The sequence below is a fragment of the Rattus norvegicus genome, chromosome 15, assembly GCF_036323735.1.
Source record: "Rattus norvegicus strain BN/NHsdMcwi chromosome 15, GRCr8, whole genome shotgun sequence".
NCBI lineage: Eukaryota > Metazoa > Chordata > Mammalia > Rodentia > Muridae > Rattus > Rattus norvegicus.
In genome coordinates this window covers 39117819-39141008 of record NC_086033.1, presented here as the reverse complement: position 1 = coordinate 39141008, position 23190 = coordinate 39117819, and the positions used below count along the sequence as shown (strand labels likewise).

Here is a 23190-nt window from a genome sequence, read left to right as displayed (position 1 = left end):
TATCTGCCCTCCCTCAATATTAACTACACAAATCACAGCTCTTCACAGAAGGCTCCTCACAAAACACCCAAAAGATTTGGGAAGAAAGGCTGGCTTGACAATTTTCGTGGTAAGTTATTTCCTTCCCTGTCTTACACAATATACACATACATGCCCTTGAATCCAGAACTGATGAAATGCAGCTCTGTTCTCTACACAGTCATTCAGCTCCTTCTTGCCTTGTTTTTCTGAACTTGGTGATTACAATTTGCTGTTCTCAACTTTGAAGCAAGTATATTTATTCCCTCCCTTCCTCCCCGTCTCCCTCCCTCAGCAAGCACCCGCAAAGTACCTCTTGGGCACCAATTTTCTTTTAAGGCACCAAAAGAGACAGCAATGAGCACCATGGCCTGGTGCTGTCCCAGAGAGAAGACCAAGGCTGACTCCTGTATCTGTCACTGGCTTTTTTTTTTTTTTTTTAAATTACATCCTGATTTTTCCCCAACCTGTACATTTGGGAAGTTAGTAACATGACAGGCTATTTTGTGAACAGCAACAGAGATAGAGTGCTCTCCTAGCTTGGCCTGCTTCATACCTAGCCCATGCTCTATGCATGGCCAAAGGTACCAAGGCAGCAGGCATGACTGGGTACCGAGTGTAGCAAGCCCAGCAAGTATGCAGAAGAAATAAATGGCACTGCTCCATGAAGCCCTGGGGACAGATTAATATAGGGTCGAGAAAGTCACAACCTTCTGAGGAAAGATTAAAATATTCATATCCCAAGTAAAAGTGGGCCTTAAATAGGAGAAAGGCAAAACTCCAGGCTTCAAGTTGTCATCAAAGTCAAATAAATCAGACAGAGGATAAAATTAATGTCTGATGCAGGATAAAATTAATGTCTGATGCAAAGACCTCTGCAAACACATGAAAAAGCCTGAAAAATTAGGGGCAATACCTGTGGGAACTAAAAAGGGCCAGGACACTGCCATTGTATGAGCAACCACAGACTTTCTAGCAGCTAGAATTCACGACCACTCCAAGTGTGTAAATGGAATCAGCGCTTTATCAGGTTTCCTGACAACGCCTGCTTTGGAGAACTAACTCTCTTGTCCCACACTCGGGTCCTCTGTGCAAGGTCCTAGATCGGAGGAAGCGATGCTTGAACTTTTAATGAAGGAGAAATGAGCTGGGGTGCCCTGTCAGGAAACAAGCAGGTCAAAGGAGACACTGCTGGGGACCCACTAACAGGGCCCTGGGGCCCTAGGTGCTGCCTTAGCAGGGGGAGGCTTACCAGCTTCCGGACATCAATACACCACACCTCTCCTTTGAAGGGCTGTTCTGCATATAAGGTGACGCCCAACAGTCTGTTAAATAGGACATTCAGGCCTTCCATGCAAGCTCCAAGGGATAAGAATGGACAATATAAACTGGGCTCAATATTATACCTAAGAGAGGGAAGAAGGGGTCAGCAGTGCTACTTCTGTTGGCTTCCAGAAAGCTAACTGTCATCTATACTTAGGACCAGAGTAACAAAGAAGGATGCACAGGAAGGGGCACAGTTGGCAGTCTATAGTGTCTGGATCTTCACCCAGCAATTCAATCGATAGCAGCAGGAAGCATGTGGGGAGGTGAGAGCAGAGATGTGACTGATTTTTAAAACTTATGAGTCTCATTGTTACGTGGCTTGGATCCTGGAACCCTCACTGGGGCAGTGAGGGGATGAAGAAAGGACAGACATACGGACACAGAAAAGCCGGAGTTGGGTGCTATGAGCTCCCTGGTGGAGAGGCCACAGCACGTTGAAAGCCCAGTGTGTTTACTACATACAGGTGAACAGGGCACAGGGTTATTGCATATGTCAGAATGAGGAGTTGGGTTATGATATCCAGACAAACAAGGAGGCAGGATTATTGTAGACAGTTGGACAAGGAGACAGTTTAGTTAATCTCAGCAGGAGCAGTATCTGTAGGGGAGCAGTGTTCAGGCCATTAATATCCTAGGGGAGAAGGCTATGGTAGGATTTTCTGCACACACAGTTGCCATCCCTTTGAGCTGCACCTGGGGAAGGCTTTGCCACTCCCACAGGGCTGAGGCACAGGTCCATGGCACGGCTGTGCCCATGCCAAACAGTGCACAGTCACTCAGAATTCCACTTGTTTCCTACATGTAAGGACTGCGTTTGTTATTGTCTCTTTTGTTGTATTCTTTTCTTCTTACCCATAAACAACTGATGATAATGACTGGTGAATTAGGTATTTTAAGAGAGACAGGACGTGGGGAAGGAATAAGAACCAGCCTGTCTAGGATACACATAACTGCTAAGAAAAGGTGAGTTTGCCCTGCATGCTGGAGAAGAAAAAAGGTTGTGACCATGGGAGGACAGTAATGCACAATTTAAAGACACAACTTGAGAGCAGTCTTCAGGGCCAACAAAGGAGTGTTGCTGCACTGTGGGGGAAGGTTCCTGCAGAGGACACAGCCAAGTGATCACCATCTGATCAAGGGCAGATCCCAGGACTTTCAGAGGAAGAGGTGGGGGGAGACAGCACCGATAGAGCTCCCATCAACTAGAGAGGAATGCACACGACTTGGAATACATGGCGGAAAGGAAGCTCCAGGCTGCTGGTCAGATGCTCAAGGGACCCAGAAGTCACCACTCCCTCTAACAGCAAGAGCAATGGGAACAAATGGGACAGCAGCAGGACCCAGTAGCATCCAGGTCATACAGCAAACCGCCTCCCTCAAAACTGGAATGACAGGCAGAAGGCCACAACTCCCTCATTGTGTACAACACCCCACACTTGCATGAGTTCCAGGATCCCGACAATCCCCAAATTTAAGGTAGAGAAAAATCTCTCCTGCCAGTAGTCAGTAGAAGAAAAGGAACCATTCTGAAATATTGCCAGAACATTCTGTTCTTACTATGGACTTCCCCTTAAAAGAAACTACTTAACCAAAACCTAACCAAAAGTCCAGGGAGTTGAGGGTTGGAACTGATGTAGAAATACCCAAACCAAGCATCATTCAGCCTCCAGACCCACCCTAGCAAGTAGGGAGAGGCTGAGAACACTGGGGTCACCTCAAGGGCACAAGCCATCAAGCTCAGTGGCTGTTACCCAATACCCAAAGCCAAATGCTGTTATTCAGGGCCCAAAGCAACAGAGTGCCCAATCTAGGGCTGGGACTCCCTGAGATGTGGCTGAACACCATCTTTCTATACTGACTAACTGAATGCTGCTGTTGGAGTGTAGTACAGAGGTTGCCAAGACCCATCTGAGACGTGCTTGGACTTCATCAGAGTTGCACATAAGCAGAAGGCACCCAGGCTGGGGGCTTGGTGCCTGCTTGTCTCACATCTGAGAGCAGAAGAGTTTCAGGCAGTCCACCATGTGACCGAGTCCCCATCAGAAAAGGGGCAGTGTGAAGCCCCCAATTATTCATCAGATATGGCAGCATTTTGCTCTAAAGGAGTAAGATGGGCAATCTAGAGAGAAGACAAGTCCCGGCTTCCAGAAGGAGAGGCCAGGAATCACTCGTGTGGGGGGACTATAAAGGCCATCGCCACACCAGCTGCCTCTGCCTTTTCTCTGTGCTATTGTTCCTTTCTGCAGAACAAAAAGCTTCGTTTGCAATAGTGTTTACCTCTGTTACTGTTTATTGCCAGCGGTGGTGAGGAGAGACAAACCCGTCTCAGACATAGCAGGAATGCGGACATGAACAGACAGGGCTGTGAAACACTTAGGAGTGACACCTTAAGATCTCTAAAGGAGAAAGGAGAGAGGGTCACCAGAACAGACGGGTAATGCATGTGGAAGAAGGAACTCCAGAATCAAAGGAATACGCTAGAAATTAGAAACACGGCGACAGGAACGAGGGCCGTCTTAGAGGGCTCACCGACTTGGATCACTGAGGGAAGCATCACTGAACGGGAACAATGGCAGGACTCGGAGGTGCATTCTGGAGGCAGAAGCAAGGCGGGCACGCGTTGTGTGAGGCAAACATGAGTTATACAGCGAGACTCTGACTTGTGGGGGGAAAGAAGGACAGACAGATGGGGGGGTGAAAAATAAATGAGACTATCCAAAATTTCCAAAATAACTACAAAGCCATCCAGTTTAAATAATGAGAACAATGGGGGGACGGGGTAAAAGGTAGTAAAACGTCTCAGTGCAGTTGCCCAATATGGTACCCTCCTAACAATGACTATAATAAACACAAACGGTTTGAATCAACAGATTCCCTGAATTTAGAAGAGAGCTAAAAAATACTTATAGGTCGTGACATAGGAGGCTATTAAATCCTTATTTTGAAGTTGGCAATTGAAAAAAAAGAACTGCTTCACACAAAGCCCATCAAAGACTGTGAGGTCATGTGGCATGCAGGGGAAGCAGCTGCTCCCAGGCTTCTGGAACCAGCAGGCTGCATGCTTTCTAGGTAAGACACCCTGACGCTCCCCAGGATGCAGTCACCAGTGGGCATACACTCTTAGGGAGACCAGTGGAAGGGGGGCATCGGCCAACCAACGCACGTCCTCTGCTATGACATGGCACTGCAGCACCCTACCCCAAGGGGAAGCATTTAACACTGGGTCCTTACAAACAGCACGCAGCCTGTAGGAATGACTTCAAGAGAGGAACCAGTGCAATGCATAATGGAACAAATGCATAAAGCCACGGGCAAGACAAATGGCATGTTCTCTGCAACAACAGCCGATGGGATGCAAGGGGAAGCACTACCCTTGAGTAAAACTAAGGGGTGGGGATCAACAACTAGAACGTGCAGGCCTTGCCTGGATCACAGTTCTCACAAACTAAGAGGTGAAACACAGAGTTGGTGCTGTCACCATGCATGTGGTGGTTTGAGTAGGAATGGCCTCTACAGACTCATGTGTTTGAATGCTTGTTAATAGGAGTGGCACTATTAGGAGGTGTGGCCTTGTTGGAGGAGGTGTGTCACTGTGCGAGTGGGCTTTGAGACCTCCTATGCTCAAGCTACACCCAGTGTGGTACACACAGTCCCTTCCTGCTGCCTGCAGATCAAGATGTAGAACTCTCAGCTCCTTCTCCAGCACCATGTCTGCTCGCTACCATGCTTCTCACCATGACAATAATGGACTAAACCTTTGAACATATAATCCAGCCCCAATTAAATGTTTTCCTTTATAAGAGTTGCCATGAGGGTCTGGCGAGATGGCTCAGTGGTTAAGAGCACTGCCTGCTCTTCCAGAGGTCCTGAATTCAACCATACGGTGACTCACAACCATCTGTAATGGGATCCAATGCCCTCTTCTGGTGTGTCTGAAGACAGTGACAGTGCACTCACATACATGAAATAAATAAATCTTAAAAAAAAAAAAAGAGTTGCTATGACCATGGTGTCTCTTTACAGCAATAAACTCCAAACTAAGACATTATAGATTCTGACTGCCACCAAAGGCTTGGGCTCCCAGACCCTGTGCTACTGGGAAACAGTGGAATCTTTAGGATGGGGGCCCAGTGGAAGGAAGCTAGTTCCTTGAGAGTATGCCACTGAATAGAACACTATGTAGGATTGTCACATAGGTGAAGGCAGGTACAAGTTGGAATGAGGCCTGTCATTGGACGAGAAGGAAGGATGAGCGGGAGAAAAGTCTGAGGGAAGAGGAGGAGACTGGAAGGAAAGGAGATGGGGAGACCAGAGGAGACTGCAAGAGAAGCCATGGAGAGAACATGGAGGCGGATGTTACGATTCCACTCTGTGTATTTACAGGTTGTTATGAATATTCTTAAGAGATGGATGTGTACAGGGCTTTGTATGTTTAGGTGGGCAATTATATCTTATCCATTGGATCAGAGGTTATTGTGTTGTGTGTTCTTTCTTGTAGCAATTTAAGTTTAAGAGAGTGTGTAGCAGCAGAGACACTGGGCAGCCACGAAATTGGGATGTGTGGTTCTGGCAAGGTATCTACCAGATACCTTGGGGCACTGCGGTGCCGGATGTAGAGAGGGAAAAAGACAGCCTTGAACATAATTTTACAACAACAACTCCCACCTCTTCTGACTCTATCTGCCTCCCGACTGCTGTGAAGTAAGCAGCCCTTCCACTATGTGCCCTGCACCATGCTGCACTGCCTAGCAACAGGCTCCAAGACAAGGAGGCCCATGGACCAGACACTGAAGCCTCCAAAACTGGGAGCAAACCCAAACCTCTCTTCCTCAGAGAACCACTCTCAGATATGTTGTTAGTGACAGAAAGCTGATCGTGCACGCTCTGAGGAAACACCACTGTAGGCCAGGCGTCAGATGACAGATTAGCATTAGGGAAGGATGTTCAAGTTCCATAAGACGTCCGTGTCGTCTTCAGAGGAGTGAGCACGAGAGGGAGAAGAGGAACAATCTAAGACTGACTAGCAAGTGTGTAGCTAATGCAGTGGGACAAGGAAGGGAGGAAGGACAAAACTGCAAACAGAAATTAAACGAGAACAGAGGAAACAAACGCAGTACAACTTGACACTCACTGTACCCAAAAGGTGAATGTTAGGCAGGTACTTACACTATCCTTTTCTGTTCATTTTGAATTTTGAAATATAATTTCATAAGAGTTTCATTTTTAAAAATTTTAAACTACCAAGGTCACTATGTCTCCACCACCAAAAATAAGATTTCACACACTAAATAGAAGACCTTCTGTGACAGTCCCGTGTTGTCTGAGTAATTTTCCGGTGATTTACAGTAATAAGTATAAAACACATTTATTTCACTATGTGACTGCATTTGGGATTTTTGAGGCCTGGCAGGGAGTAAACAATAGTAAACTGTGCCTCCTGAAGACATCTCACTGCCAAGCACCAACCAGCACACACCCAGGGCCCTGAGGCTGGCTGCTGGCAGGAAAAGACACCATGCCTACCCAAGCATGAAGAACAAAACTCAACCTCTGACAGGGCAGATTGAACAACTCTAGAAAATGGCCTCTGGTGGTCAGGGAAGGGCAGGGCTCAACATTTCTTAATGAACATCTTTGTTCTAACATTTTAAACCATGCAAATGTACTTCTGCCTATTCAAAACTAAGTTTTCATTTCAAACAAAACTATTTTGGATGTTTTTCTCATCTCTTCATGTAGTTCATATATCTTTTGCATACTTGAAAGACTTCATTCTCTGAAGAACCTAACTGAAAAAGCTGATTAAGTCACAGTCCTTCCTCCCACTGCAGTCTTCCCCACGTCACTCCTGGGCAGACCTAACACTCGCTGATTCTCCACTACTCTGAACAGGTTGTTTTCCTTCTTTAGGGGCATCTGAAGTACTTAACATAAAGTAAAACAGCCCCATGTGAAGTGGAAACTTCAGGGTTCTTTGGAAAGTCATTTGTGTTGGATGGTGTTTGGCTGGGGCAAACATGTGAAGGGGTGTTTTCCTGAGGTGGACACAGGTAAAAAGGCTAAGGCAGACTCATGATGGAATATTGCACTGAAGCAGACACAGATGAAGGGATGATCTGCTAAAGCAAGCACAGCTCTGTCATCAGGGAGAGGCATGTCTCAGGGAAGGCATGTGTGTGACGTAGGACCCGAGCGGCTCTATTACTAATGTGCAAAGTGCTTAGTGCATAGAACTCCCATCTTCCTCTCACAGGGGCCTTTCTGGAGAAGCTTACCTCTCTGCACGAATCACACCACTGTAGTAGGGAGGGTCCCAAGGCATTAGTTCCTGAAAGGAAATGGTTCGCTGTCAGCAAAGATATTGACTATCTATTGTTATCAGAAACTTGGCCAGATTATAAAATAAAAGCCTTTTTAAAACATATATCTAAAAAAAAATTTTAACCATGGTAAGGCACAATTTGACTTTTCTGTAGCCAATGCACAGAGATACAAATAAGGCACAACCCTAGAATTTGGGGCCAAGGTAAATGACATCCTAAAGTGTAGTCAACAGTCAACTTATTCAGCCAGAATGAAGGTTTTCCCAAATCATAACCCATATAGAAGTCCACGAAATATACTGCAGGTAGTAAAATGAGAGGAGCAGGAAGGTTAGGGTACAGCCCCTAAACCAAAGCAACCATTTAAAATGTACCGGAAGCAGAGCCAACCCCAATCGAGCAGAGCATGGCCCTGAGGCTTACAATCCCAGCCCTTTGGACCCCAAGTTCAAGGCCCTGCTAAAAGGCCAAACTCTGTCTCAAAATAATAATAAGTTGTATAACATATATTATGTATTATAAATGGTATATTAATTATACTATAACATAATAATATAATTTACATTATATTATTATTTCATTATAGAAGCAATAGCAGGTGTGTGACAGCCAATGAAGGATGTGGAAAGCAAGCCTGAGCACCTGAGTGGATGGTTTCACCTACCCGAGGTCATACTAGACTGTACATGATGTCACTCATTGAGTACCTGCTGATAGGTCAACAGCACCTCTCACACAGGCACAACACCCGGCTCAGAGTAAGGCTCAGCACTCCCAGCTGCCCTGTGTCCTCACCCTTCTGAGTTTCAGCTTAGCACCCTGAGGAAGCAGGTGCTCCTTCCCACATGGCACCATGGTGCTTTGGGCACAGCATGTGTGGTGATGTGAGAGTGCAGACTCTGGTCTTTCTCGTCATGACCTGAAAGGCAGGGAGCTCGGTACCCAGTCTCTAGCTCCTCTAGCTGTTGACTATGCACCGCCTGCGCATGGCAGAGTAGGGCTCCTACCATAAATATAAGCAGACAGCAGCCTTAGCACATGGTCTAGGAGGGCGAAATGGATTAACAGGAGAGCGGTTAAGTGAGCACATGATGGGGATGGGAGGATAGCTTGGTCAATGAAGTTCTTGCTGTGAAATAATGAGGACCTGAATTTAATCCCCAAACACATGTAAAAAGCTGAGCATGGCAGTTTCTATTTTTAATCCCAGCACCAGGAAAGAAAAGACAGAAAAATGCCCAAGGCTCACTGGCTGGGCGGCCATTTTGGTTGAACCATTGAGCTCTGAGTTCCACTAAGAGATCCTATCTCAAAAACTAAGAGGAGCAGCTGATAGGAAATGACTTGTGAAGTTGACCTCTGGCTTCCATACATACACACTTCCACACGACTCACCCAAAACCACAACCCACAAGAAGAGTGCTTTTTAAGCAACAAGAACAACAAAACAGAACACACAAAGTTTATTACATGCCTAAGGCACAAGCATCAACTTGCCCAGACGGAGACTACCTGAGAAGATCAGGACTTCAACATTTGCAGGGCTACCTGCATCCGGTCACCCAAAATGTTGGGAGGAAAGTTACAATGTACATCTGCTTTGACCGAATTAGCTTTCTGCAACATATTTTCAATTGTTTGCTCCACCCGACTAAGTTCTGCTGTATGACCTGGTATCCTGCACGGATGTGCCCACCATGAACATTAGCTACCAGGCCAGATACGGGAGGCCCCAGATGGGCGTGCTGCTTTCATCCTACGCTGTCCAGCAATGTATCATCTATGCCTTAGTGGGTAGGTCTGAGAAACTGGCTTAGTTTCCAAATCTACAAGGCTCCCTTCTGTGGATCTCCCCATGCCTATAGCTCTAAAGGGGCTATCAAATCAAGCATCATCAAAGTAACAGCTGTAAAAGAATGGCCCATACAACCCCAAAAAGCCTGTGGTACCTTAGAGCCCCGTGGACACAAAGCTCCTAATGTCTGCAGTCCTATCACTTCACAACGTCCCAAGTGCCAGGGCAGCAGTCTAGCCACAAAGACACTTGGTCTATTCTATCACCTCAGTTCATATGACCTTAGGACTGAAGACAACATATACGTAATGGTATAGTAACTCTCCAACCCTGTGTCTGAACAGTTCAAACGGCTCTTGGCCATCTGTCTCTTCGCAAAATCTCACACTGATTTACACTAGACTAATGACATTATGCTGACAGCACCCACTGAACAGCGGGTGGCAGCCACCTTGGACTTCTCTGCAATGCACATTCACCTCAGAGGATGTGAAATAAGTCCTGTCAAAATCCAAGGGCCTTCCACCGAGCGAAACTTTCAGGAACCCCGGGTATGGGGCATGCAGAGACAGTCCTTTCCAGGCAAAAGATAAACTGTTGTACCCGGCCCCTCTCACCATCAAGAAAGAAGCACAAAGCTTAGTGGGCCAACTTGGATTCTGGAGACAACACATTCCTCACTTGGGTCTGTTACTCTGGCCCGTATACCAAGTGACTCAAAAACCTGCTAGCTTTGAGCAGGGCCTGGAGAAGGCTCTTAGACAGACCCAAGCCCTGGTGCAGGCTGCTCTACCACTTGGACCGTGTGATCCAGCAGGTACTGGAGGTGTAAATACAAGGTTAACACTGAAGTTCAAACTGCCACCAGCTAGATCAGGCCTCCACTAGGCTTCATCAAAAGCTCCCATGAAATGGGAAGCTGACTTTCCGTAGAACGGAAGCAGTGCTTCATAAATACATTTTCTGTCAATATACATTTGTAAATGCACACACACCAATTAATTGAAAAAAAAATGCTGGGTTTCCAGTCAGCCTCTAATTCAGAACTATGTGTCAAATACTTCAACACCAAATTCAGCAAGACCAAGCATTAAAAGGACTACACAGGCTTCCGGGAAATCGAAAGGAAGTCCTAGAATCAACAATATGAACCCACTTATGTAACAGTGGTATGACTATCACGGAGTAATGAAATGCTTTCTGATTGGATTTGAGGCCATGCCACAGGAACTCATGTCTGATACACTGTAAACCTGATTAGAAGCTACAAAAGTCAGAGGCCCTGTGGCAGAACCTACTGTGGTTACTTTGCTAAGTGGAAACAATCCCAAACTGCCTTCCGCACATCATGTCCACCCACAGACTGGCTCTGCTCAGCCTCTGTCGGAAGCTTCTATTCCAGCAGCTCACTATAGTTGCAGAAACTCGGGACTGGTCAAAGAGCTGAGAATAAGTGGCTGCTGAATGGTCAGCCCCAAACCATACATCTCCATGACCCCTCCTCCAAGGCCTGTGACCTGTGGAAGAGGGCTAGCTGAAAAGAATGTAAGAGTTGGAATGGTCGGAAGGCTTGTGGTAAGACTCTATCTTCTGCACGTGAGCGGTTGTTGCACACATAAACTCATAGCAACTGTGGCTTCCTACACAGACCTGACTATCGATATTCCTTCATATTGATAAGGGATAACTGAGGCTAGGAAGGCCCCACCCCTCCCTAGAGCTACAGACAAATAATGATTGCTGGGGGTGGGGGATCACATTCCCATGTCAAGTTGCCCTTGCTCTAGTAAACAAACAACCCAGCACCCATGGTTACATGGGCACCCTAGGCAAACGCAGTGAAGCACACATTCACAAGAGGCATGAGGGGGACTGGATGGGGAAAGGGAGGGGCTTGGTGGGAAGGAATAAGAGACCAATGGGGAGGGGAATACGATCACATTATTCTATTCACATGTACAAAACTGCAAAGAACAAATTTAAAGTTAAACAAAGAAAGTTCTAGAATCAAGAGCTACTGTTTTCAGTCGAAACTGTGTTTATATTATGTGAACATTTCCAACACATTTACTTACAGAATTTTGAGGATTTAGTTTTGTTTTCATTCCTTGCATCATCTCAAAATCTTTTCTAGTTCTGCAAAAAAAAAAGTCTATCATTACTTATTAAGAAAAAAATTAGTATTTGCAACAAGAATAAACTTTATGAACTTTCCAACAGTCATGATAAAATTAGGTGTCTTACTATAAAAGCAAACCGTGACTAAAATCCAACTTTTACTGAAGTGTTGTATAAAACTACATAGGTCATCGCTACCGTATGCACAATGTAGGGGAATGCCTTGAAAGTACTAAAGCTTGGGGACCGGGAACAGGTAGAGATTCACCAGCAGACTCTAGGTCAGCACCCCAAAGGCGGGAAACTAACAAGCTCCTCTCTATAAGACATTCACACGGAGCGTGTTTACAGCTGCTACTCAAGGCTTTCCCCATGGAAAAACTCTGAGCAATAGGAAGTATCTTTTAGAATCTATATACATACATACATACATATGTGCATACACACATACATACAAACATACAATTAGAAGGTGCATTTGCTAAAAATGCGATCTATAGCTATAAACAGAGAACTCTTCAAGCAAAAGTGAGAAAACTGAGAAACATCTTAATCTCAGTTCCTCTTCTTTGGAACAGAGACAGCAGTTCACTGGCATTGAAATATTTCAAAGTGACAAATCTGAGCCAAATTAGAAGGGACTCAAAGCACAAGTTTAAATCCAAAACAGATACAACTGGAGTGATGGCCCAGTGGTTAAAAGCTCTCATGGCTTCCAGAGGACCTGGGTTCAGTTCCCAGCACCAAATAGCTGCTCACAACTTTCTGTAACTCCAGTCCCAGGAGATCTGAGGAGATCTGGTACCCGCTTCCAACCTCCACAGACACCAAGCATGCACATAGTACGTACACATACATGCAGACAAAACAGTCAACACATACAATAAACCTTTAAAAACTTCAAAACAGAAATCTGAGCTAATACCCAATGTGTTCCTATGGTCAAAAAAATGACAAAGGAGACTAGATAGCTTTGTGAGGCAGACAAGAGGCCACAGGCTTGAACTTCCAAACCACAGCACCCCCTCCAAACCATAGCACACCCCCTCCAAACCACAGCACACCTCTTGCTGGAACCCTGGCCATAAGAAAGCAAGGTAGCCATCACTCCTCCGAGTGCTGGAAGAGATGACTATGGGCAAGGTCTGGAGGGATGGCAGAGACAGCAACAAGGTACTGAGGAGACCACCATCAGGTGTGGGGCAGGAAGGAAAATGCAGTGTGCCATTACAAACCCCGAGGTAGAGAATCTTTAAAACAAAAACCCCAAATCCAGAGGCCCACTGCAACCAAGTTCTCCTGTATTTATCTCCAAGAGACATGCTGTGTTATGAGTTTGTTATAATTAATGATGGGGTTTAAAAATAAATGGTTTTAGTGATGGGATTTAAAAATAAATGGTTTCAACAACATTTTGGGCCGGGAGGTGGTGGCATATACCTTTAATCCCAGCACTCGGGAGGCAGAGGCAGGGGGATCTCTGTGAGTTCAAGGCCAGCCTAGTCTACAAAACAAGTTCCAGGACAGCTAGAGCTGTTACACAAAGAAACTCTGTCTCAAAAAGACCAACCCCCCCCCCAAAAATACCATTTTGGAAAGGTGTTGTTGAAGAAAGTGAGTCGATAAAGAGAACTGGCTAAGTTCTTAGACAAGTACCTCAGGGAGGCTGTCCTCAATGTCTCCTTGGGGGATCATCTCTTGCCAACATAGCTGACTCACATTTAAACTTACATTCTCAGTAAACTGCTTCTTAATTTCTAAAACAAGTCTCTTTAAGAAAAATTAACTGTGGAAACAGGGGAGACATCTTAGGAGGCACACGCCATGCCAGGCAGGCGTTAAAGAAGAGGAGATACGGGAACCCTGGGAATCAGCTCGCTAGCTGGACTGTCTGACCTGTCCACCCCTGGGTTCAAGTGAAAAAACCTGTCTCAGTATGAGGTAGAGTGACAGAGGGCACACACCATCGGCTGCAAGCCTCCACCTGCACATACAGACGGATGTGGATCTATGCAAACACACACACAAACATACACCACACACACGAGCTGACTGTACAACTGAAATATTAAATAGAGCGCAGACTAACCTTTCGCAGAGCTTTTCAGATAGCTTCTCAAGGAACTGCATGACAGTCTCTAAAGGTGAAATCCAAAAGAAAATGCCTTCAATTATGTGAAATAACATGGACATACATGCTAAAATTGTAATGTGACAGTTTTCACACATGTAGTCTCCCCTAAAGAGATCATTTTCAAGGTGGGCAAGTTGTCTCCATGTGTTTGAAAAATGATCATTAATTCTAGACACTGATTATCTCCTGGAAAAACAAATTAAACTAACTGAGTACTATACTAGTCCAAAGCCTTAGACTGCACTCAACGGTGAGAGCACTGACTGAAAGCAAAAGGAAAACAACCTGAAAGGACAATATAAACTCCATTTGTCTCCACTTAAGGACCCCATTTGTCTCCATTTTGAGGACCAGGCCTGGTTTCAGGGGAAATAGCGATCTCGGAATGGGCCATCTGCACTGGATAGCCCTTTATTTCATCACATGATTAAATGCTCATGACAGAGGAAGGGAGACCACTGATCACCCCCTAGCACCCACCAATGAAATTTTAGATTACCCAATTCTTCTAGAGAGTTCCCCCGGTTCCCTATAAGAAGGCCTGTGTGCCTTTATCTGAGGTCGCCATTTCAAAGAATGGTTGACCCCCACATGCCGGTTTTTCTGCAGAATAAACACTCTTCCTTTCTGCATACTATCAGAGTTGGATCTTCCTTCAGAGATTTTCACACCCTTACAAACCTAAAACTCCTGTCCAGATATATGAACAAGAAGTGTCACAGATATGTCTAATTATTCTTAAGTTTCAAGATTAACTAGATGCTGGCTTGCTTCTAAAAATCAGTGCATGCAGGAGTCAAGGCCAGCCCAGCCCAGCTCCGCAGGGAGACCGTGTCTCAAAATAGCTCAACACCCCTAGCCATCTCGGGAAATGCAAACGTATGTGAATCCTTCCTACTCTAATCAGAATGGCTGTTATGGAAAAACAAGAACCAAAACCCCAAGGCAAGGGTGGGCAGGGAGGAGCCCTTAGCACCACTGCTGATTCTGTGAAATAGTACAGAAATCAGCAGTGAAGGGACCTCAACACTATGCGAACCGCCTGCAGGTCCAGCACTCCTGTCTTGTGTGCTATGTAAAGTACTGAGTCAGTGTACAACCGCAGTGCTGTGCACTCACACACAACAGCCAATTACAGAGGCCGTCTAGATGCCCATTCACAGATGAAATAATAAAGAAATGAGAAAGAGAGAGAGAGATAGACGCAGAGAGACAGACAGAGACAGACAGACAGACAGACAGTCAGACAGAGACAGACAGAGAGCTTTACTTGGGTATAAAGAATCATCTTCTTCAGGAAACTGGATGGAACTGGAGATAGTCATTTGGAATTTTGAACTTCTTTGAGAATCTAACACACATGTAGAATGTATCTTGATCAGAGCCAACCGCTACTCTCCACTTCAAATCCTTCTAGGTAACCCCAACCCCCAAACGCCATGTTCTCAGATCATGTCATTAAGCAAAGTAACTGTAGACACACATCTGAGGAGAGTCAGGGAGCTCACAGCAAGGGAGGCTAGTGGGGAGTGAACAGGGTCAAAGTTCCTGACATTTAAACAAAATCAGCCTCTGAAACCATCACCTTATATAATATACACCAATAAAGACATACATGGTATCAGCACAGTTTAGAAAAACGGTTCACCAAAAATGCTGCATTAAAAAGCAAAGTTTCCCTGGGTCACAGTTCTTCATTTACAGACAACTGTAAATAGCCTACTCCGGACCTACACCAAGCATAACTAGACAAGGTCTTCCGCCTGGTCTCGGTCTCACTGCAGCTTACAGAGAGACCCAAGGAGGACAAGCAGCAGAACCCTCCGTTCCCTGGGAAGCATCCCAGGCTGCCCTCTGCCCTCCAACTCCGCGCAATGCTTTTATGTCTGTTTCAGTCAGCCACAAACACAGCCTTTATATTTTCCAGATGATCTTTTCTATGGGTTTAATTTCTTGTCCTCTCTTTAAGCTATCTCCTTTCTGAGTCAAATGACAGGCTAAGCAGAGAATGGGGTTAACCTCAGCCACAGCCAGTTCCTTGCCCCTGTCATCTTCACAAAGTCTCACACACACTCTCTCTCGGGTGCCAAGTTAACTGCGTCAGCAACTGAAACGGAGACAAAAAAGCCTGCATTCGAAGCTCTCCACCATCTCAGTCACCACAGACAACAGTTCCAGATAAACCTCCCCATGTGCATTTGATTTCCACCCAGGCGTGTTTTATTCAGTCAACCGTGTTTTTCCTAGTGACATGTGAAGAGTCTGGAAGGAGTATTAAGACCGACTGAGGGGGTGATGCAGTCAGGTGAGTGCTTGCCATGTGGGCATGAGGACCTGAGTCCACACAGGAAACACACACACACACACACACACACACACACACACACACACACACACACAGCCGCACTCGCCTGTAACCCCAACACTCAGAAGGTCAAGACACGAGGCTCCTTGGGACCTGCTGGCTAGATAGTCCAGCCCAATTGGTGAAGTCTAGGTTAAAGGAAAGATTATGTCTCAAAAAACATGGTGGAGAGCAACTGGGGAAGACTCCCAGCATCCAACATGGGCCTCCACATATACACGGTTGTGCGCACACACACGCACACACACACACGCACATGCACACACACATGCACACACACGCACACACGCACACACACATACACACACACGCACGCGCGCACACACACGCACACACACACGCACGCACACACGCAAACGCGCACACACACGCACACACACGCACACACACACGCACTCACACGCACGCACACACGCGCGCACACACACGCACACACACACGCACACACACACGCACACACACACGCACACACACACGCACACACATGCACACACACATACACACACGCACACACAAACACACGCACACACACACGCACACACATACGCACACGCACACATGCACACACACACATACGCACACACACACGCACACACATACACACACACGCACACACACGCACACACACACGCACACACACGCACACACGCGCACACACACGCACGTGCACACACGCACACACACGCACACACGCACACACACGCACACACACACGCACATACGCACGCACACACACGCACACGCACACGCACACACGCACACACACACATACACACACACGCACACACGCACACACATACACACATGCACACACATACGCACACGCACACGCACACACACACGCACACACGCACACACATACGCACACACATACGCACACACACACGCACGCACACACGCGCACACACACACGCACACACGCACACACACACTCACACACACACGCACACACACATACACACACACGCACACACGCACACACATACACACACACGCACATGCACACACGCACACACGCACACGCACACGCACATGCACACACACACGCACGCACACACGCGCACACACGCGCACACACACACACACACACACACACCACTGAAATGAGACTTCCTAAAAATAAACCCGATGCTCGCTCACTACGTGGCTGTCTCTGACTCACCACCAAATGGATGGCCACTGTAAGCTCAGTCCTTCTCCTTCTGCCCTGCTCTCTGGGAAAGCCCACCATTTCTCCAATGTCATCACTGTCCTGAAACTCACAAGCCATTTAATTAGTTGACAAACACCCACCTGCTAAAATTTTATGACACTGTTGTCTACACTAAGCATTTGCTGTAAAGCTTAAATCCTCAAGGACACAAGTCACATCTCATGTGACTGTGTACAGCAGTTTTTTCCAAAATGTCACCATACCAACCACTTGGCAGGAGGGCAAACTTGCTTGCCACAGATAGGCTGATTTTAGCTACTGTGAGTCTCATGAACTTTAATAAGGCCAGTCCCCAGTCCTCTCCACACTGCCCTGCCACAGTATTCAAAGTCAGGGTGTCCCTCTGGTCTCCTTTGGAGAACGCACTCAGCTTCCTTTTCTTCTTAGTCACTGTCCCACCATTCAAGCTTGACTAGCTTTGCTAAGGAAGACAATACATGTCAAGCCTAAGATCACAGTAAACACTACCCAGACGACAGCCAGCCCCACTCAGATCCCGAGCTTCAGGAGCAATGAGAGGTTCCTGCACACGTGCTGCTGGTGAGGTAAGTCCCCAAGACTCTCCCCACAGTGCTCCCAGCTGAACTCCTACCTGAACTGAAAGCAAGTTCCATTCCCAGTTGGCCCCATGGAATAAGGTTGGAGTGACAAGCCATAGTACAGCTGGAGTCTAAGGGGCTCTGCCATCCTCAACACCCTGCTGCTGATTCACTGCCTCAACTGTCGATGCTAAAATGCCTCTGAAAAGCTCACATGTGTTCACTGACATTGCTAGCCGTGTGTGACAGCCAGATATCCTGAATCATCAGGACCTCAAAAGCACAAGGCCAGTTTACCCAATCGCACTTCCCTTGTCCACCTAGCATGAACCTTCCTCGCAGGACTGTTCTGGGCGATGACCTCACCACTATGGGCTTAGCAAACCCATCATCTTTCATCCTCTCGCTCTAAATTCCAACCTGATGACACTGGGCTGGGTTAGAATGAAAATTCATTTAAAATTAATAATAAGTGAAAACCTAGAGTTGACTTAACTCTCAGCATATGCACACAACACAGGTCAAATTATTTGTTTTAATTAGAGTTCTATCAGTAGATGTCAAAAGTATCAATAAAAGGTTCTCTGAATAGATAAAAACAAAAAGAAAACCATCTACTGTAGGACATGACAGCACAGGAAGCTCAAGCAAGAAGACTGTGAGTTCAAAGACAGGCTGGGCTGCAAGGCAAAGGTCTTTTGTTTTTTAAATTCATTTATTTATATTTAAATCAAAAGTTCTGAGCTGGGAGCAGAGTTTGCAGGGGTGGCTCTCGAGCTAGCCATACTTCCACTAGAAATTCCATTTCGTCAAAGTCCTGTTTGTTCTTAGAATTTGGATAAAGAGGCTCACCTGGAGTCTGGGCTATGGTTCCCTGGAGGGCCCTGTGGGAAAAGGTAGAATAGCCTACTAGGTTTGCCAGAAGATCTCGGCTGCTTAGCAACTCCTCCAAACACTTCAACTGATCAGCATTGGGATAAAGGAAAATTTTATAAGCAGCCTCCCGAACCTGTAGTTAAAAGGGTGAAAGAAGAGAAATTCAAAGATCTAAACGTCATGGTTCAAAAGCCTACACAACAACCACTCGGGCCAATGCTTCCCACACTGCCCACAGCTGGCCATGGCTTCCAAAGCAAAAGAACAGGCCACACCAGGTCTACAGTGCTTTTCTAGGACATAACTGCACATGCTCCCTCTGAGAAGTCAATTTGCCAATGCTCTGTCTCTGTGCAGAAGGCACCTATTCCTGGGGACACAATGACCTCAAGAATGAAAAGGAACCATATTAGTTATTGACTATACTCCAAAACGTAATTCCTTAAGAGACATGAATTTTAACTACTTTCTTTATTCACAGCATCTGTAGAATTAACTGTGTCACAAATTAAACTTCCGGATCTTAGCAACGCAACAAGATCTCTAAGGCCGCAATATCCTGTACCGTGAGTGCATCAGTCTATACAATAGCACAGTAAGACCATCCATTGGTACTCAGGTGGGACACAGAGAAGCAACGGGAGACTCCTTCCTACCAGGTCATCGGAGGCTTCCGCATGTAGACCATCGATGACTAAATGCCTTCCATCACGAGCAAAGTGGTGCTGAATGTGCTCTGGTAAGAGATGCTTCTGGATCTTGATGGGAAAGTTGGTTCCCATGAGGAAAGCACTACTCAAGTCCAAGATCTTAACATTGAGGTCCACGGCTCTTCTGCGCTACATGTGGGAGAAAAGGTGATTAAAAGCAATGTAAACTAGCGGTTCACAGACAGACAAAAACAGTGGCAGGAAAACAGCACCTGAACTGTTGCTACAGAACACTTGTGTAATCCTCTGTCCCCAAACACCTCATTAAGTAAGTCAACAGTGGGCTGGTTACACCTGTTCAGTTGCATTTAAAAATTAAGTATTTGAAGAGCACATTAGAAAGGTGTTAAATTTAAAAGACCAATGGGCAAAGAGGGAAGGGAAATGAGAAACACAGATCTGCACAGAACAGTAGTGAGCACCCAACAGGTTCAGGTCAGAGAAGAGTGAGCACCTCAGAGAAGAGCGAGCACCTCAGAGAAGAGCGAGCACCTCAGAGAAGAGCGAGCACCTCAGAGAAGAGTGAGCACCTCAGAGAAGAGTGAGCACCTCAGAGAAGAGTAAGCACCTCAGAGAAGAGTGAGCACCTCAGAGAAGAGCGAGCACCTCAGAGAAGAGTAAGCACCTCAGAGAAAATGAGCACCTCAGAGAAAAGTGAGCACCTCAGAGAAGAGTGAGGACCTCAGAGAAGAGTAAGACCTCAGAGAAGAATGAGCACCTTAGAGAAGATGAGCACCTCAGAGAAGAGTGAGCACCTCAGAGAAGAGTGAGCACCTCAGAGAAGAGTGAGCACCTCAGAGAAGAGTAAGACCTGAGAAGAATGAGCACCTCAGAGAAGAAGTGAGCACCTCAGAGAAGAGTGAGCACCTCAGAGGAGAGTGAGCACCTCAGAGAAGAGTGAGCACCTCAGAGAAGATGAGCACCTCAGAGAAAAGTGAGCACCTCAGAGAAGATGAGCACCTCAGAGAAAAGTGAGCACCTCAGAGAAGAGTGAGCACCTCAGAGAAGAGTAAGACCTCAGAGAAGAATGAGCACCTTAGAGAAGATGAGCACCTCAGAGAAGAAGTGAGCACCTCAGAGAAGAGTGAGCACCTCGGAGAAGAGTGAGCACCTCAGAGAAGATGAGCACCTCAGAGAAGAGTAAGACCTCAAAGAATGAGCACCTTAGAGAAGATGAGCACCTCAGAGAAGAAGTGAGCACCTCAGAGAAGAGTGAGCACCTCAGAGAAGAAGTGAGCACCTCAGAGAAGAGTGAGCACCTCAGAGAAGAGTAAGCACCTCAGAGAAGAGTAAGCACCTCAGAGAAGAGTGAGCACCTCAGAGAAGAAGTGAGCACCTCAGAGAAGAGTGAGCACCTCAGAGAAGAGTGAGCACCTCAGAGAAGAGTGAGCACCTCAGAGAAGAGTGAGCACCTCAGAGAAGATGAGCACCTCAGAGAAAAGTGAGCACCTCAGAGAAGATGAGCACCTCAGAGAAAAGTGAGCACCTCAGAGAAGAGTGAGCACCTCAGAGAAGAGTAAGACCTCAGAGAAGAATGAGCACCTTAGAGAAGATGAGCACCTCAGAGAAGAAGTGAGCACCTCAGAGAAGAGTGAGCACCTCGGAGAAGAGTGAGCACCTCAGAGAAGATGAGCACCTCAGAGAAAAGTGAGCACCTCAGAGAAGAGTGAGCACCTCAGAGAAGAGTAAGACCTCAGAGAAGAATGAGCACCTTAGAGAAGATGAGCACCTCAGAGAAGAAGTGAGCACCTCAGAGAAGGTGAGCACCTCAGAGAAAAAGTGAGCACCTCAGAGAAGAGCGAGCACCTCAGAGAAGAGTGAGCACCTCAGAGAAGAGTGAGCACCTCAGAGAAGAGTGAGCACCTCAGAGAAGATGAGCACCTCAGAGAAGATGAGCACCTCAGAAAAGAGTGAGCACCTCAGAAAAGAGTGAGCACCTCAGAGAAGAGTAAGACCTCAGAGAAGAATGAGCACCTCAGAGAAGAATGAGCACCTCAGAGAAGAGTGAGCACCTCGGAGAAGAGTGAGCACCTCGGAGAAGAGTGAGCACCTCGGAGAAGAATGAGCACCTCAGAGAAGATGAGCACCTCAGAGAAGAGTGAGCACCTCAGAGAAGAAGTGAGCACCTCAGAGAAGAGCGAGCACCTCAGAGAAGATGAGCACCTCAGAGAAGAGTGAGCACCTCAGAGAAAAGTGAGCACCTCAGAGAAGGTGAGCACCTCAGAGAAAAAGTGAGCACCTCAGAGAAGAGCGAGCACCTCAGAGAAGAGCGAGCACCTCAGAGAAGAGTGAGCACCTCAGAGAAGAGTGAGCACCTCACAGAAGAGTGAGCACCTCAGAGAAGAGTGAGCACCTCAGAGAAGAGCGAGCACCTCAGAGAAGAGTGAGCACCTCAGAGAAAATGAGCACCTCAGAGAAAAGTGAGCACCTCAGAGAAGAGTGAGCACCTCAGAGAAGAGTAAGACCTCAAAGAATGAGCACCTTAGAGAAGATGAGCACCTCAGAGAAGAAGTGAGCACCTCAGAGAAGAGTGAGCACCTCAGAGAAGAAGTGAGCACCTCAGAGAAGAGTGAGCACCTCAGAGAAGAGTGAGCACCTCAGAGAAGAGTGAGCACCTCAGAGAAGAGTAAGCACCTCAGAGAAAAGTGAGCACCTCAGAGAAGAGTGAGCACCTCAGAGAAGAGTAAGACCTCAGAGAAGAATGAGCACCTCAGAGAAGAAGTGAGCACCTCAGAGAAGAAGTGAGCACCTCAGAGAAGAAGTGAGCACCTCAGAGAAGAGTGAGCACCTCAGAGAAGAGTGAGCACCTCAGAGAAGAGTGAGCACCTCAGAGAAGAGTGAGCACCTCAGAGAAGATGAGCACCTCAGAGAAAAGTGAGCACCTCAGAGAAGAGTGAGCACCTCAGAGAAGAGTGAGCACCTCAGAGAAGAGTAAGACCTCAGAGAAGAGTGAGCACCTCAGAGAAGATGAGCACCTCAGAGAAGAGCGAGCACCTCAGAGAAGAGCGAGCACCTCAGAGAAGAGTGAGCACCTCGGAGAAGAATGAGCACCCAACAGGTTTAGGTAAGCGGCTCCGGTTCACCTGCAACAGAGCGCTTAAAAACAGGGCACGGGGCATGCACTCAGTATAGCAGGAGGACCACTGGCTTAAAAATGGAAGAGGAGTGGGTAGGCCGAGGCCTGAGAGGCAGAGCTGCATCTTCTGCACCATGACCCAGGTGTGTGGCACATGGAACCCGTTCCTTGGTCAGGTGTGTCCACACTGGTACTGGCACAATCATTAAGTTTTAGCTTGCAGTCACACTCTAGAACACAATTTCTGGAGAGAAGGAGTTCCTAAGGTTCACGGTCAAAGGAGTCACGTCAAATAATTAATTAATTAATTGAGACAGTCTCATGCAGCCCAGGCTGGCTACGTGTGCAGCTCAGGATGAATTTAGACTTCTGCTCCGCCTGCCTCCAGCTCTCCCCCACCACAGCTCCACTGAATGATGAGATTGCAAGCCTGCACCATCATCCTTGGTTATGCAGCGCTGAGGCTTGAACCCAGGGCCCCATACATGCTGGGCAAACACTCTGCCCGCTGAGCCTTAATCCCAGCATACAGCACAGATAGTCTAAGATGAAACATAAATTGTATCCATGTAGGCTCTGAGGCCAATGAGAAAGTGCCCAGGGACGTTCTTTCAGTTCTTCATCAGGAAGAAACAAGTCAGGCTTCAGACTGGGCTTCAGGTGAGTCATGTGACGTGCCCTTAAAGAATTATTAAGC

The 23190-nt window shown here is 46.8% G+C and overlaps 1 protein-coding gene across 4 annotated transcripts in view; it reads right to left on the bottom strand.

Moving 5' to 3' along the window:
- Mipep (mitochondrial intermediate peptidase) overlaps positions 1-23190 on the bottom strand; it is a 125615-nt gene that overhangs the window by 86907 nt on the left and 15518 nt on the right. For 3 of the 4 annotated variants that reach the window (XM_039093685.2, XM_008770779.4, NM_031052.2), the window contains exons 6-11: positions 19364-19546; positions 18684-18840; positions 13670-13718; positions 11538-11598; positions 7620-7672; positions 1271-1424 (exon numbers count right to left, since the gene is read on the bottom strand). In XM_039093685.2, the coding sequence (XP_038949613.1) occupies positions 1271-1424; positions 7620-7672; positions 11538-11598; positions 13670-13718; positions 18684-18840; positions 19364-19546 (657 nt within the window). The remainder of the gene's footprint in view (positions 1-1270; positions 1425-7619; positions 7673-11537; positions 11599-13669; positions 13719-18683; positions 18841-19363; positions 19547-23190) is intronic. The other variant, XM_063274693.1, reaches the window with a different exon arrangement.